At 42.3% G+C, this 17,811-nt stretch overlaps 1 protein-coding gene across 3 annotated transcripts in view; it reads left to right on the top strand.

Moving 5' to 3' along the window:
• cdh4 (cadherin 4, type 1, R-cadherin (retinal)) overlaps window positions 1-17,811 on the top strand; it is a 194,093-nt gene that overhangs the window by 159,881 nt on the left and 16,401 nt on the right. For all 3 annotated transcript variants that reach the window (XR_011238831.1, XM_020086318.2, XM_020086319.2), the window contains exons 8-9: window positions 2,650-2,822; window positions 12,145-12,282. Coding sequence is in view for 2 of the 3 variants with exons in the window: in XM_020086318.2 (XP_019941877.1) it covers window positions 2,650-2,822; window positions 12,145-12,282 (311 nt within the window). In the remaining variant the exon portion in view is untranslated. The remainder of the gene's footprint in view (window positions 1-2,649; window positions 2,823-12,144; window positions 12,283-17,811) is intronic.

The raw sequence follows: 17,811 nt of genomic DNA, 5'->3' as shown, positions 1-17,811 counted from the left end.
ATGCTAATGCACTGCTTATCGATTTGTACTGATCCTGTGACCCTGAACAGCCGCGAGTAGATAAAAATCAGCAAGAATGACTATCATGCAATAATAGAGATCAAGGTTCCATGAAGGTTCCTGTGCTTTGCCCTTTTTGTCTGCTCTGTAGCCATTCTGAACCTGAATGATTGTGAATGGTCTGAATGGTGCAACTGTGTCCTCGTGTCTTCAGAGAGCTGTGGTCTTCATTAATGGGTTTTGTGTGAACTCTGTCTCCCCCTCCTTCCCTTCCACCAAGATTCACCAGGCTTCAACCTTTTCTCTTTCAACCTTTTCTCTCGTGCTTTAAAGCTCTCAGCCCTTGATTCTCCTTCTCTCTCTGCTGTACTGCAGCCCCTCTTTCCTTCTACCAGGCAACCTCTATCTTCTCTCCACAGAGTTATTATCCTCTTATACGTCCATCCCCTGCCCTCTCACCCCCAGACTTCCCCTTGCACCTTTGCCTTTAATGGTTTTTAAAAACCGTCGCAGCTATATTCTTATCATAATCTTTTTCTCCGCTTTGCAATTTCCTCCTCTGCTTTCTATCTTTGCATCTGTTTCTCCCTGTTTCTGCTCAGTCTGTCATCTACTGCTTTCTTCCTCTTCTCTCTAATTGAGAGGCAGACGTTGACTGTGGTTGACTCATGTTTAGGTAGCAGATAGTCCTCACCAGTGATCTGCGGTCATGTGAGTAAAATGGTCGACCACTTAAATTTTCAGCTCCAGCGATTTTGGCGGAAAAGCAATTAGGATTTGGAATTAGTGTTCAAATTAAAGAGGAATTAAACTGGCTCAGAGATGAACCGTTTCAGGCATGGCCATCCCTCTTTGAATCTAAAAGCGCATCATCATCATATTACTGAATCCTCCTCATTGATATGAAAGGCCAACGTTTGACTCCCTATCACATCTTCTCCATTCCTGCGGGACTGTAAAGGTTGATTATAAATCGTGGTTGTCCTTGATGGAGCTGCAGTACTTGTTTTTCTTCTCCCTGTCTTTTTTTGGACTCTCTTTCTCTTCCTTGCTGGACAAAGTGACAAATCCTGCTTTGAAACTTAATGAAGTTTGAAATAGAAATTCGAGGCTACAATTATCCTGTCCATGCAGGCTGTCACAGGAATGATGGTGCCATCTACACCCAATTATGGGAATGGAGACACCTGTAACTGTTCAGACCCACGGGGGACTGTCAGGCCTGCCATGGATCCAGCAGCTCTCCTGCTTCCACTCAGACGTTTACTTTTATTTACATTAATTGGTGATTAGAAAGGTGCTGAGGCAAAACTTGACTTTCTGTCTTCTGCTGTTCTGCTAAAGACGTCTTTTAGTCAACCTTTTTTTGTAATGATACCGGTTTTGTTTCTCCTCAACATGGTATCCACCCCCCACCATCGAGCCTACTGAGGTAACCAACATGCTTATGCATCAGCACTTTCCGTTGCTCACTATCATGAAAAAGTGCTATATTTTTTAAATCCATCTGAAATGCTAGAAAAGTTTAAGTTTCTAATTAATTCAGAGAAGAAAATCGAACGTGTAGGCGTTTTAATTACCACTTTGCTTTTTTCAGCCTCCCTGTCTCTATTTTTCACTTCTAGTCTTCTCATTCAAGCACGTTTGTGCTTCAGTCGACTCTTCCCTCTGCCATCCTCCTCCTGCGAGCTGACATTCTTTTTCTCTCAGCAGCGTGGCGGCGGTGGCAGCCTGTAAATGGCTGCCTGATGGAAAGTGACATTTTCACAGAACCCTGCGAAAGAGGCGAGGTGATCTCTCCTCTTTCCAGCACAAAGTGCTCCTAATTGCCTGATCGCATTTGTGAGCCTTGCTGACAAACTCGTGCAAATCAATAATTCTGCCCGGGGAAGATGCAGGGACACAGGCCCTTGTCACCCTGCTGCACGCAGTGAGGACACACACAGGCACATGCATACAAATGCACAGACTTATGTCTAAGTAACCGCCAGGGAACGTGTGCACTTTTCACCCACACACTCCTGCCCCCTCACCACCTCTGCGCTGTCTGCCTTAAATGGCAGTGTTTATCTGTGATTCTAAGACAAATAGGGAGAGAGCATGGGAGCATTAAGGGCAGCCAGTGCTGCTGAAATAATGGATGGTGGAAATGGCAGACGACACAGCGCTGCTCATTACTAAATGGACTCTGCAGAGATGGAAACGTTGCCCAATGGCTTGGCTATACACAGAGAACAAAACAGCACAACTTAAAATAGAGGCCTATTTAGCAGGTTTTGTTTGTGTTTTTGTGCTGTGCTCTGAAAAAGCTCTCACTAAAAGTTGCTTCCCAAAGTACAGAGAATGTCACAGCAATTTGCAAAGTCTGAATGACTTCTTTCTTGTTTATAAATGGGGTTGTTGTCTTCTGAGTTTTCTTTCTTCTCTTTGATATTGGCTGTAAATTCATTAAAAGTAATGGGCTTGCAAGAAACCTTCTGTGCACTGTATGTGTTTTCAAAATGTATGTGGGCAAAGGACCTTCAAAAGCACATTGTTGTATTTTAATGACTCCTTGTTTTTCTTCTTTACCATTTACCAGATTGACCTTTTCTGACCTTTGACCCTGCTTTTCCCAGTCTTCCCAGCTAACTAACTTTCTCTCCACAGGCTCATCTGTGATGCAGGTGACAGCCACCGACGCGGACGACTCCACCACAGCAAACGGCATGGTCCGATACAGAATCCTCTCTCAGACACCCCACAGCCCCATCCCCAACATGTTCACCATCAACAGTGAGACTGGAGACATCGTGACAGTGGCGGCCGGCCTGGACAGAGAGGTCGGTGTCAACTTTATACATCCCTGTCACTGCCATCATATGTTGGGTTTCTCTATTATATTGTATGGTCTCAAATTTATCATGCAATGTGCCTAATTGAAATAACCCAGCAATAACATTACCTTGGCTGTTATTCAATGATGTCGCACGACCTATTAAATTAGGCCGAGGTAGAGACTAGTTTTTATTATTTTTCAAGGCTTTTCTTTCTACTCTATAACAGTGGTGGTGCAGATACTTTGCTCTTTCCAGTTTTTATTGAAGCTAATCTAAGACTAAATAACACTATTTCCAAACTGCTAAGCTACTCCTTGGCTCTTCCGATACTGACTGTGTACTTGACTTTACTTCACTCTCGTAGCTACCTACCGACTTGCTCCCCCATGTCCCATCCGCTCAAGAACAAAGTTGAAAACAACACAGCAGTTCCACTCAGTCATTTATTATTTCACAAAGCTGCTCTGCTGGGAGAATACCTTGCACCACCATCTACTCTCACACACACACACACACACACACACACACACACACACACACACACACACACACACACACACACACACACACATACACACACACAGCCAGGTAGAGCTTCACTTCTAGCTTTTGTCTCCAATGGTCAGAGAAATGTTGAATCAGTCAAATGCAAGCTTGCTGCAATACTGGCAAACTATTATAGCATTGTTGTTAAATATTTAATCTCAATTTTTTCAGTTTAACCCAGAAACTTTACATTCGATTTCACTGGCTATTATGTTGTTTTTTGCACATATATACACTGTATACATTTATTGTTATTCTTTTATTTCTCAGGCCTAGTCTACACCATGCCATGATGCAACAAATTCAATATTTAAACAATCAAATGTCTAGGCCTCCTGCCTGAATAAGTCTTATTTGATCTCTGAATGCCACAAAACCCTAAATAACTTTGGCCACATTGTCCTTTAAGTAATGTCAAATTAAATTGACCAACAGTTCAGCGCAAACATTTTCCTGTTTTCTCAAATAAATGACAAGAAAATATCTATTACATATCTTATGTTTTGGTCACATATAATGATCCACCGCTGGTGTGTGTGTCCATTGCTTGTTTTGGTTGTTCACCATCCCACACACCACCACCAATACCTCACACACACTGTCCCCGCTGCATCTTCTGTCTTATTCCACTAACAATGGAGGTCATGCAGGGTATACGTCTGTTTATCCCAAACTGGCATCAGGTGACTGCGGGCAATAACCATGGCAGATTGTCCAGCCTGCAGCCTTTCACTGTCATACTGTGTACACACGCACACACCTTCCCTTATCTCTATGGTTCAAATTTAACGAATATACAGCTGGCAAACTTGGGGAAACGTTCCGGTTTATATGCTGTCATTTTGAGGATCATTGTCATAGCTTTGTTGCAAAGATTTAAAAGCGCACATGAAAGTGTTTCATTATGTTTTTATGCTGGGAAGTCCCGCTGGTCCATCTCGGCACTAGAGATCACTTTGGACATTAAAACACTTCACTAACAGTAAGGCAAGCGTATTTGGAGAATGATTACAGTTAAAATCTCAAGAACAGAAACAGGTTTTGAAAACAGAGGAATACAATACATCAATGCTCATTCCTTATCCAAATTTTATGGAGAGCTGGCATGGCATGATAGCCTGCTACATTTGTGTGACAATATAAATGAGTTTAGTGAACGTGGGCCAGCTCTGTGTCCCTGTTTCCAGCTTGGCCCGGGCCGCGGTAGTAGCAGCTGATGTGAGTGAGAGAAAGCTCATTAATCTGGACACATCAAGCCAGGCTCAGTCCCACCTGCCTCTGATCCTCCCACTAAAACTGGGACACACCTGGGAGTTCACCCACCTGCTGTCAAGGTCGTCAGCATAAACATAGAAACATGCTCAGACTCATGGGCACGTGTCCACATACACACTCCCGTGCAGCTATGGTTGTAGTGGTAGAAGCAGTAAAGCTCACACATGGCGGGAAGAAGTATGATAAACCTGATCCCAGGAGTCACAAGGGTTCAAGACTTGCATCTGCACAAAAATGTGAATATGCATTCTCACTCTAGAGACAATGCCCAATAAACACCTTTGCTTCACACACTTTATATTCTCTGTTTCCTGTCCCATCTCTCTCTCTCACACCTCAAATCCACATGCAACATGTTGCTGTGTAACTGCAATATTCATGTGCTAATTAAGGGGTGAAACAGGTTCCCTGGTGTTGAGGAGAAGCAGCTCACTCTGACTCTGGGTGTGTTCTTGTGCTCGGAAGTCAGAATATGGAGACACATGGACGCTGTAAATAAAATGTCTTGTATTCATGTGTTTAAACAACATCTTGACTCCTCTTTCTATTGTTGCAGGCTCTGTGACTTTTTCTGACTAGAGATAGCATTCATGTGAATTTTCCTGGCAAGGAATTATTATTAATTAATTCCTTAATTATGACACCACATCAATTAATTTTGATTTGTATAGCACCTTTCATACAGAGGAAGATGTGACATGATCGCACAATAATGCATCATTATCTCATGTCATCTCACGGGCTAATAGGCTGATATATGTATTAAGTATAGCATGGCTACTTGTGTGTGGTTATCTTTTGAATTTCTGGTGTTTATCTTTTGAGAGATATGGAGATATACTGTGGTTATTGTAACTGGTCCATATTTATATACCACTTTTGTCTAGAGGACCACTCAAAGCAATTTCCAGCACAGTTACTTCATCCATGCTTCTGTGCATGTGCAGCACTTTCTTTATGACACATCATTCATACACTGCCATTACTGCCGTCAGGGGAAATTTGAAGTTCAGTATGTTGCCACACTTACAGAATGGGGAGACGGGGATCAACCCGTTGATCTTCTGGTTAGAAGACGACCCACTTTACCTCTTGAGCCAAAGTTAAGATTCAAATTACGATTGCAGGAGGTGAAGGTGAATGTTTATATTTTTGGTGTTGATATATAAACTAAACCAGTTACTTGTTTTAATGTTGTGCCTGATTGAAGTATCTTCTTGATTGATTGAGTTTTATTCAGTCATCATAACGCATTGTACGATAAGTATAAACAATATGGACGGTGTGAGAAATCTTTGTGTTGGCGACTGAACAGGCTCAGGCAAAAGCAAAGATGTTCATATATGCCTGCATATATTCATGTCAAATTGAGCTGCTCCCCAGAAATGAACAAAGAGAAATATGTTGTATGTTTTAGTAGAAATAGATGAATCCACCAGGATCCACTAGAAAACTACATATGTAATGAAGTATGACTCTGATGCAGCAGGTAGCATAGAGGGAGATGTCAGGGTGCCACAGCTGGCGTGGATGTTCCCCCTGGTGCCCTCCCTCCATGGCACCAGCTCCACTGGCAGGCAGAGCTGTTGTCTTTCATTACCCCAGGCTGTCTCAATTCTCCCATGAGCCCTGGGTTGGAACGCTCTGGTGTGGCATGGTGCGGTGTGGGCTGGCGCCAGGCTGTCCGTCGGTCTGATGCCAGCTTCACGTTGGACTGTTTCACCCTCGATTAGGACATCGCCTGGACTGCCTGAAGGACATGAGAGCCCACAGCCTGGCTCTATTAAGTTCTCCAGAGCCTGACTGAGGATAGAGGCTGAGAGCAGGCATCTGAAATGGGCCTGGGGCTTTATTGTCTCTGAGACACTGAGTGATGTTAACTTGCCGCCTTACACTCAATCTCCAGGAGCAAGAAAACACATCCTTCAGAGGATTGTGAGCGTGTTGCTGAATGAAGAGTCTGGATGCATGTAGGTGGATGTTGACTGCTTGTAGCCAACATTCAGTCGAGAAAAGATCTACTCACACAGCGAGTATTGAATTTGACCTTTTTATCTTCAGAAAAGAGTGAATAATTTCACTTATACCACTTGAGTTTTTGCCACTTTCCACTTGCAGATGATAATTTTCTATCTTGGACTTAGGTCAAATATTTTCCTCTTTTCCGCAGCTATTAGATAAATATTCACAATATTATTTATAGTTATTTTCTCTGATCAGTCGATGAGTTGAAAAAATAATTAACTCACAATATCTTGTCTACAGAATTCCGTAATCTCATTTCCTATGAGTCCCTCGTGCATGTGCACATTTTTTCTATTTGATTTAATAATGACAGACTCTGCTAACGCCAATTATAACTACAATTTAGAGACACATCAGTGTTGATAGAGTATAGGACAATAAAAATAATCAAAAGTTAGATCTGATATGATGAAAGTGTATTTTATTAATATTTTGCCAAATACATTGTCAGGTGTTAGACTCCGTAGACAGCAGAGTGGCTTAGGCAGTAAGCCGACTGAGCCCCATGAGAAAGAAAATGACCTGAACTTGAGAGGCGTTCTGTTTTTTGTGTCCAAACCCAACCCAGGCCCGATGTTTTCCCCTATTACAGGCACGTGCAGTATAAAAAGAAGGTAGAGAGCCCAGCCAATGTGACTGAGCCCAAATATAATTTCCAAATTTTGTGTGCAGACCCGATTACCTTTGGTGCAATATTTTTACATCATGTGGCCAACTCCCCTCTCAGGGTAAGGCCCTATTGAATGCTAAATCATGTTTGGTGTCTGTCATGTCAGTGTCAGTTCATCTAAAATCTAGAACAAACTTTCCCCCTCTTTTGATTTGATGTGAACATTCCTCTTTAAACCACATTGGCGTGTCCTCAAATAACCACTGCACAGAGATCTTAACGTTGTATCAGATATGACTGGTGAGGTGGCTGCTTCAAACCCATTGGCAGCTTTATTTTATTCAGGATCTCTCCTAATCCCTCTCTTTCTGTTTCTACAGTTAAGCTTCTGACAGCTTGATAGCACTATGACTACTATTGATTAATTCAGTCCAAATTCCGCCCATCTCATTCTCCTTTTGCTTCCTTGGATTGGAGGAGTTAGACTCACGGCTGCTCCTTTGTTCCTCTGTTTAGAATGTGATCTGAGCAACTGTACAATATTGTTTGCACAGTGTGCTGTTGGCTGACATTTTTGTATAATGTCATTTGAATTGTTATTCTGTTAAAGTCCTAGAGACCTTTCTCATCTTTTAGCTCTTTGAAGAGAGAGGTCACACCTGACATGATCTCCTGCTAAAAAAATAACCTTTTGCTTCATATTCTTTTGTCTGTTTGTGACATTCTGGAGCCAATAAGTCTGTCCACTACTCAGTATTGTAATGCTCAGTTGGACAATTAATTAAATGCCTCACCCAGTCTGTGTTTTATTCTAGCAGCTTTATTCTTATGTGACTCACAGCCTTTATTTATCCAGTATATGACTCTGAGCTGTAAACGTGGAGGCGTGTATAACCAAGAGGATTCAGAGTTTATATCTCAGATTTACCTACGTTGTGAATATTTCTACAATTGGATTCAGACAAGAGCTTTCAGAGATCTGCATGCTGCTTGCATTAAGTTTCTGTGGGCTTGTGCTGTCTTCAAACCAGTCTGGAGCTGCTTGTGTCCTCAACCCAACATGAGAGACATCAGAACGAAGGATGAAGAGAGGGATGGGTGATGAAGTAAAAAATAAAACAAGCTTCTCTGCAATATTTTGGAACTAACTAGTAAAAGATGTTCTGTATGACAGAGGTCCCACAGTGGCCAGTGCTTTACTTGTAAGTAGACAGGCACTCAGTCGAGCGCACAAGGCCAATCCCCATGGTTCTCTAGTTCCTATGATAGAAACATATACAAGGATGTGGTCTGATAACCACAATGATTTATTTGTCATAAAAATAAGAAAGGAAACTTATGAAAACATTCCTGCATCTGCTCCTTAACCCACATCTGCACTAAAATTGAATGTTTTCTGCAGGCCCCATTCCAGCACCAAGTTTTGTGGAAATCTGTTCAGTAAATATTGCATAATCCTTTTAACAAATAAATCAATGACATTATCTCAGTTTGTTATTGGCGGTAGTTGCAGTTTTCTTGTTCTATTTGTTACCATATAACAGCTGGAGAAAGACTAACCCCCTTATGAAAATATTTAAAATCCACTAGATCTGGATTTTCATTTGGATTTTCACCAAAATGTACTCATCAGTACCAACCACCTAAATATATCTGAATGTTTTTATCAAGATTTGCACATCATTTTTTTCTGAGAATAACTATCAAAAAAATGATTGATCTCGCAATGTTTAAGAAAGTGAAATCGCCCCATGATCTGGATCGGCCATAAAACCTTAAGGATTCTTCCCTCCTTATAAAACCACATTTAAATCTACTAGATCCAGATTTTAATATGGATCTGCACCAACTTGCCAAACTCTTAAATTTCAGTCTCATTTAAATATTGAAAAACGTCCTATATCACAATTTTATAGAAAGTGAAAAAAAAATTGGGATCCAGAACAAACAAAAAACAGACAAACAAACGTTGATGAAACATACCGTTCTTGGCGGGAGTAACTACATTTACTGAGATAGAGGATGTGTAAATGAACTGGACTGAACTGAAATAGATTGAACTGAATTGAACTAAACTAAGATCTAATGAAATGAGATGGAATGGCATCAAATCTAATCCAGTAAATTTAATAGAGCTTATTTCAGCTGAACTGAAACTGTTGTGGGGGTCACTGAGGGAGAGAGAGAGAGGGAGAGAGAGGGAGAGTCTCAGGGCATTTGAGACAGATTGTAAGTGACAAGCTAATGACTGTGGTCAGTAGGAGCCCAGCAGCCGGAACACAATCCACAAACAATACAAGTAAAGTGCAGAGGTAACTCTCTCTCTCTCGCTCCCTCTCCCTCTTCACCTGGGTGTAGGTCTGTGAAAATGCACACCCAGCTTAATTAATTCACCACTATACTTGTGTTGCCAAAAAAATAACTCTACTCCATTGTCTTGTTCGCTGTCCTCTTACCAACTGTTTTCCTTTACTATGTTTTCGCTAATAAAGTCTCTCTGGAGCATGAGTCCATTTGCTTACAAACCTGAACCAAACCTTTTTTTTTTGCCCGTGCTGCCTGCTGTTTGGCTTCACTTGTTGAGTCGCAAACATCGATAGGCTAAAGCTTTTCCCCTGTATCTTTTCTCCACAATGGTAAAGTACCTCATTTGCACCGCTTGAAAAAAGGAATGGCTTCTATTGTTGGCGGAGCTCTGCGTACAGGTGTTTCTGTGGCCTCCGATGGCTTTCAGCTTCTGTGAGGCTCGAGGCCTGTGGGGGAGTCTGGGCTGTTGGTGGTGAGACAAGAAGCTGTATTTGTTGCCAGAGATTTTCTGTTTAGCACTTCTATAGGACTCATTAGAGAGCACTTTACTGGCTTGTTCAGGCAGCTACTTTGGGACTGTGTGTGCGTGTGTGTGTGTGAGTGTGTGAGTGTGTGTGTGTGTGTGTGTGTGTGTGTGTGTGTGTGTGTGTGTGTGTGTGTGTGTGAGTGTGTGTGTGTGTGTGCGTGTGTGTGTGAGTGGGTGGGGGTGGGTGTGGGTGTGTGTGTGTGTGGCTGTTCATGCACATGTACGCCTGGTGTGTATAAGAGTGTGAGTGTCCCACCTTTTCCCCTTCGCTGGTGCATTAGCGGATGAACATGTGAGCTAGAAGGGCCATAAACTTGCAACTGCCCTCACATGAGTGATACAGCCCTGCAGGACAGGAGTCATCTGCCTAGTCCCCCTGCTGTGTGAGAGCTCCACCTACTGGCCATGCTACTGTCACTTCTCCACACCTGAAGAACAGCATCCATTAGCTACGTCGTCATCTTGAGCTATTTCTCCATTGATGAATGTGACCAAATGAATCTGCAGAGGGACACATTCATGGCAGGCTTTATTTACTGAAGCACTCTTTGAGGAGAGATGGTATTGATATTTCATTACGAGTCTAATAAAGGGCAGCCAGTATTGAGTTTTCATTAATAGGATTGCTTGTGTGCATATTAACTTGTCCACGCATTTCATGGTGACTTGGGGAGAAGCGAAATGACTCCAGATGCTTGTTGTAACTGGTTGCAGTGGTGTGACTGATCTAACAATCAGCCGCATCCCTCACAAGTGAAAAAGAAATGAGAGATTTAAAGATAGACAGAGACTGGCAGAGAGACAGACAGACAGACGGAGAACACTGAGCAACCAAGATGTCATGAGAAAGATAGCGAGAGATCAAAAGAAGCACAGAATGTGAGTTAACAAAGAGCGCACAATAAACCGGAGCGGAGAAAACAGACAAAAGTAGAAGAAATAAAAGCAAAAAAAGCTGCTGCCTATCAGGAACAAAGACTGCCCCCTGTACATCTGCGAGCCCTTTGCTGGGTTTGCTCTTGTTCCTCCAGGCAGTCCCTGACACCCCCGCCACTGGACGCCAAGTTGTTTCAAAAGCATGACCCAGTAGTGCAGTGCAGTGAATTTGATGAAACTAGCCTAGCTACAAACAAACATCAGGCTTTCGATGGGAGGGATTTTGGACATTAAGCAAAGCAGCGGGCCCTGCGTGGCGAACGCTGGCCTGTCCTTGACGTCCACTCCGTCTCGCTCCCTCTCTTTTCTCTGACACAATGGAGGCCTGAGCCAGATGGATTAATAGGAAGAGGAAAAGACCACAAAGCAGAGAGGCTTATACTGTCAGGACAGACACACACACACACACACACACACACACACACACACACACACACACATGCACTACTCCTCTCCAGTGACGAGACTGAACTTTCAGTACCATAAATAGTGTCAGGCCTGGTGTGTGACAGTGTCTTGTCATGGCTTTGTTATATTGCAGTGTGTGCTGCACAACGCTCTAGGGGGGTGAGATGAAGAGAACCCCTCCCTCCCTTCCTATAAGCAGACTAAATAAGGCCTGTTCACCTCCTGGTATTTCCTGAAGCTCTGTGGCAAGTCTTGAAGTGGCAGTGCCTCCATTAAAATGACTGATGATGCAGGTTCATGTTCACACAGCACAAAGACTTTTAGGCAATAATGGATGAGCCTGTTCCCAACACATTGCTCTGTGTGTGGCTGTTTGTGTGTGTGTGTGTGTGTGTGTATATGAGTGATTGTTAGCGGTGTGTGTGTGTATGAGTGGCTGTTAGCGTGTGTGTGTGTGTGTGTGTGTGTGTGTGTGTGTGTGTGTGTGCTTGTGCTGTTTACTTGATCTGTTATTGAACAAATCAGGTGCTCAAACAGACTCCAATGTGCAAATATCACTAGACGTTCAGGAGGATTTTATTCATGCATTCATCCACTTAATATATTTATTCATTTATGACTCAGTGTGTCATTGTCACATGGGAGGAATATTAATTTGAGTGTGTTTTCTCTTTCTCTGATTCTTTCAACAGAAAGTGTCTCAGTACACTATCATCGTCCAGGCGACAGACATGGAGGGCAACTTGAACTTTGGTTTGTCCAACACAGCCACAGCTCTTATCTCCATCACTGACATCAATGACAATCCCCCAGAACTGACAGTCAGGACGGTGAGTCCACAACTTTACTCAGTTGTTTTATTGTTCTGTGTAAGGAACTGTATGAAAATGACCAGAAGGAGGAAGGGAGGCTGAGGTGCATTTTCTTTTGCTGAAAGCTGGGGAGTCTTATTTCATCTTGTGACATTTACTACATAAAAAAAATATACGAATCAATAATTAATCAATATATTCAAAAATAATGTGGATCATGCCATGGTAATAAAGGTGGCCTGATCCATGCTCTGTTTTAAATACTTAAACGTTCTTAAATAATGTTTATGACAGAATACAACCCAATAACAACCAGTAGGCACTACATCATGCATATTCTCACATCTATAACGTCTAACATATATTTACATGATGAAATGTGGCAAAGGGGTCTCTATATAACTCAACTTCATTTGTAACTAGCTCCACACAACATATGAAGGGTATACAGAAGGCAAATATTTCAAACAGATGAGGAGGGAGGTCACAACCGTCAGTCCTATTCTACTTGATCCTTTTGGTCCGTTTTGCATGTAAGTGTGATTTCTATATCTTAGAAGAAAAGTCAGTCTTTCCAGCTCATGAATCTCTGATGATTTCAAGCCACTTATTACCTGTAGGTTGATATCCATTCACGAGAAATTACATTTTTGCTGCTACAGTTAAAAAAAAATGAAATTTTCAATCAGAATCTGTATCATATCCTGTTATTCTTTTGTAGTAGGACAGTGTGTTGTATGTATACAGTTGTAGCTGTATTTTCATTATATAAGGGTGGATTATTCTTAGACTGAGTGGGTTACACAAGCATCCAAGTTACAGACAGCTCTTTACCTGGTCTCTGTCACACGAAATTTAACAGCTGACAAAGATGTGTGATAAGGATATATATATATGACAACACAGTGACAAAATACAGAGAGAGACAAAAAAAGATGGTGTGCCTGAAAGTAAGATGGAGATCAGTATTGGAGATGGGAAGTATAATCCCACCTCCCCCTCTGTGTGTTCCCTGCCAGCGGGGGCCTCTGGTGGCCAGGGTTTGTCTGTAGGCATCTGGCCCTGGTCCCTGATACCTTCACGGCGGTCTGACAGGAAGCCAGGCTACAGCTGGCCCACTTCGCTCTAGCAGAGTGTGGTTTGTCAGGAGTAGTTTGTTTTTTAATGGTGAGTTTACTGTGAGAGGTTATCGGTAAAGAACAACAAAGCAAAGACTCTTCTATGCAGAGTGTCAAAGCTTTTGTGTGTGGATGCATGGGGCTAGGTTTCTGTATCTTTCTCCATGTGTAGCTCGACTCTCCATCCTCAGCCTCGTCATATAGAATCAAAATGCTGACCGCAGCCTGACAGGCCCAGCCTGGATTGTAGCTACTCTTTTATGTGAGCACTTGGATTTCTGAGATTCCAGAGAGAGACGGATGCTGTCTGCAGCAGAGCTCAGAGGCAGTGTGTCAGCGTCACACACTGTGATCCCTGTCTCCTCTGCGGGGCCGTCATCAGCGCACATTGCAAGTACAGTTCCAGTCGTGCTCTCTGATAAGAGCTCCCCAGCTGTCAGGGGTAGAGCTCAGTGAACAAGTCTGCTGCTCCTCTCAGAGCTGCTCCGTCCTCCGTCTGCGGCGCTGGCTCCGTCACCGCTCGTCACCGGGGACAAGCTCTGGACCAGAGTCCTCCTGCCAAACAGAAACGGACATGCACTGCTTCAACGGACACGTCCTTGACACGCAGAGCACACAATGAAGACACACACACGTACATGGGTGTAAAAGTCAAAAGAAAAAGAGCAGCTGAAAAAATCCTGATGTGTGACTCAAAAGTGGTAATGAGTAAAAGTGAATAAAAATGTGTTTTTGTTGTTTTTATGCCACTTAGACACAGACAATGACTCACTGTCACATGAAAATCCACAACAAAGAAATTGTTTTGCAGCAGATGCCTTTTCAGCTGCATTGTCAGTCTCCACTTTTTTTTTTTGATTTGCTTCCCACACAAGCAACTCGACTTGGAGTAGTTCAGTAATTATTTGTGTATAACAGACTGGAGAAGAATTTATTGCTCTCTACAGGAGGCTCAGACAAAGCCTAAGCACACTAATTAAGTGAAATTGCTTGTGGGGGCTAAACCAAGCTGATATGTTGCATCTAATTTGAAAAAATAAAAGACCGATTTTTTTATTCATTTCACCACATGGGTGTGGATGTGCTATGTTGTTGCTATGTTCGTCATTGTGTGAGAAACAATTGTAGCTGCAATCGCTCTCATCAAACTATTTCACACAGCGAACCACACCTTTGCTGAAGTGCAGGAGACAAGCTTGGAAAAGTTGTGAGGTTTAAAGAATGAACTCTCAAACACACAGGCTCACAGATGTGTTATTGTATTTCACCTGTAGAGCTGCTCTGTAAATAGCAGGAAAAGCTGGATCACCAGTGATTATTAACTTTCACTACTTTTTCCTCTGCTTCCCACTCTTCAGTTTAGATTTGTGTTAAAAGAGCAGACTGCAGGAAAAGCAGCGTGATGTCTGTGTAACATAAAAAGATAGGTGGAGGATAGACGCCTGTTGCCAGCAGCTACATCTTTCTTACACTCTAGCAAAGACATAACAGCCATCTTAAGTGGACTAATGTCAGTCTGATATCAGTAAGAGTCTGTTTTTGGGACATTTATTCTTCCTAATGCCGTCATTTCCATTCAGTGCCGTTTCCAATGCCCCATGAAAGAAGAGAACAGCTCATTTAGTCTTGTTGAGCTCCAGCTCTGCCACGTAAAATGGGACATTTTCATTTGCTGAGTCTGTTTTCAGGAAGGAGGCAGTAGATTTCCCCTGCTGTGCAGTGCACCTTGATGCAGATGTATTTTCTTTAAATGATTTAGCGTCTGTGCAGCGCTGTAGCCGCACTAATTTCCCCTGACTGGAAGTGTAGCTCCAACGTGTGAAGGCCAGACATGTCTGCAGACAGTGTATAAGATGAGAGGATTTTAATGGTCGCTATCATGCAGAAGTGACCCTGTATTAGAGTAGTTTTATTTAGTGCAGTCATTAATACATGTGGGATCTATTGACACGTCACAGGCTCATTAAATAAGACCCTGACAGTGGATTTGAATGGTGATGTCACAGGAGTCTTATTATCCCCAAGGACAAAAACTGTTGACCAGAGAAGCCCGCCCTACTCCCCACTACGTATTTTTGTGTGCTTTCAAAATTAGAAAAATGTATTCTGTTACATATGAAAAACTAAACTGAAGTTATAAACACACCTTTTCTGCACTGATGAGTTTTGCTGCTACAGCCTCACTAGTCTGGTTTGACTTATGGCAGCCAGTGTTAAGATAGATCATGCTTTGTAACGGACGGCCTCTCACTGTATGAGTCCTCTCTACTCATACTTAAAAATCAGTGCTTTTAAAGGTGCACCAGTGCAGGCTGTGACTGTGACCTGACTATACTGAATCCACACAAACACTTTCAGTAGCACATGATACACAATACTTGACTTTCTCTCTGCTTCCTGTTTAAAAGCTTAGTCAAAGACTGTGTAAGCCACAGAAACAATTATAATGTGATGATGTGTTAAAATTAACTGCTGAGCCATTCAGTTTATAAACAGTGCTGTGTGGTCTGGTTTTACACTGAACTGAGGTCAGTTAGAATCACCAGTGAATACTGGGTGTGTGATTTTTGATGTTGCAGGAGCTGGAGTGCGTCTGAACGGTCATCACTCAGTTAGATAGAAAGTAAACCAACTGTATATTCATTGACTTAAACTTAAAGAAAAAATCAGAATGAGCAGTAGTAATTTCATTTACCTCTATATTTTTATTACATTTGTCATCATCTTTTAAAGGCTCATTTAAGTTGGATCCGTTTTTAAAGTAATGGAACCTTCCCTGCCAACATACTTCCTTGCATCCTTTACTTTGGATGGTTGTTAAACAAAACATCCATCCCCCACTGCTCCATTTTGTCTGTTTGGTCTGTATCTGTTAGCTCTCAAAGGACGTGCACAAATACAGACAAAATGAATTCAGTGTAGAGATAGACGGCTCTGTCCGTTTAGGACATAAACATGTCACTTGTGGCCACAGTGACCATTGTTACACAGTCTCAAATGAACAAAGATATGCTGTTTAAGAATATATTAATCATTTTTTAGCATTGACAATTTGGGGGATTGTTTTGATCCTGCACATCTTATTGGCAGGTCTTCAGAAAATGTATCTCCACCTGCTGTTGCTGAACAGGTTAAAAGACCGTTTCAATAGGCAGAGCACATCAGTTTAGTATATAAAGACCTAAAAAGCCTTAATCCACAATCCTGACGACACATTTTGTCACGTTATGAGTCAATTTGCCCTGCTTTCTTTTCCACCCTCTTTGTAACTACAAAATCCTTCAGATGACTTGAAGCCTGTGTCTCTCGTGGCTTATCAGTGGATCCACATTGCATTTTAAAGAGAGTGGCCATTTTGGGAAGTGCCCCTTCTCTACAGTCAGCACCATTGTGAGAGAGAGAGAGAGAGAGCATATTTTGTTTGGCTGTCTGACAGTGCGGCTTGGACGGTTTGTGTTTGGTGTTTTTGCTAAAGCTTGGGGTGAAAATGAAATGGAGGAGCCCACTCACCAGAGACTGGGAGTGCATATTTAATTTGTTCTCTGCTTATCAGCCCAGTCGTACTGCGGGGGATAGGAGGGGAGGGAGAGAGAGTAAGAGAGAGGGAGGAAGAGAGGAATCGGGGTGTTTGGACATGGCTTCAAACCCCATGATGATGAAGCCATTAAAGTGAACAGCAGCTGGCAGACACACACCATAAACAAGTTAACGCTTCACAAGAGGAAACCCAGATTATCGTCTGACAATGAGAGCTTTTAGTGTGTGTGTGTGTGTGTGTGTGTGTGTGTGTGTGTGTGTGTGTGTGTGTGTGTGTGTGTGTGTGTGTGTGTGTGTGTGTACCTTTGAGTGTCCTTCCCTCTGTAGCCAGATAAATCCCGAAAGAGAGGGACATGGATCCTAATGCACTGTAAATTCTTCTGCGGGCTCTGCAGCTGTTACCAAGTTTCCTCCAGAGTTAGTTCGGAGGGGGACTTGTTTCTCGTTGCAATATAACGAAGATCATTAGCCAAAGATTATTTCTACCACTGCTTTAATTACAGTACTTATCTAATTGCGTATTAGGGACCCAGATTTGGTGAATTATCAGAACCTAAATTGCATGGGTAAACACTTAATTGAACAAATCCATTAGTTCAGATAGAGTTTCATATGAGAAGACACAGTGTGGAATAAGAGCTGCATTAACATAATGTGAGCTATGATCCTCTATTATAGGCATTTAAACAAAAATGTCTGCTCTCTCTTTTGTATCCGCTCCTCTTTCTAATTTCTCCTCCATCTGTTTTGCCACCACGCGCTCGTCATGTTGTTATGTAATGAGCATTATTGGCTTGACCCTAAAAGCAGTTTGTTTTCATAAAAACAAATTATGGAAAATGCCCACAGATTGATGACAGCACAAGCAAATACTTAAAATCGTCCTCTCTCG

This window comes from Paralichthys olivaceus, chromosome 2 (genome assembly GCF_024713975.1).
Source record: "Paralichthys olivaceus isolate ysfri-2021 chromosome 2, ASM2471397v2, whole genome shotgun sequence".
NCBI classification, from domain to species: Eukaryota; Metazoa; Chordata; class Actinopteri; order Pleuronectiformes; family Paralichthyidae; genus Paralichthys; species Paralichthys olivaceus.
The sequence above is the reverse complement of the archived record's forward strand: the minus strand, read 5'-3'. Positions and strand labels throughout refer to the sequence as shown.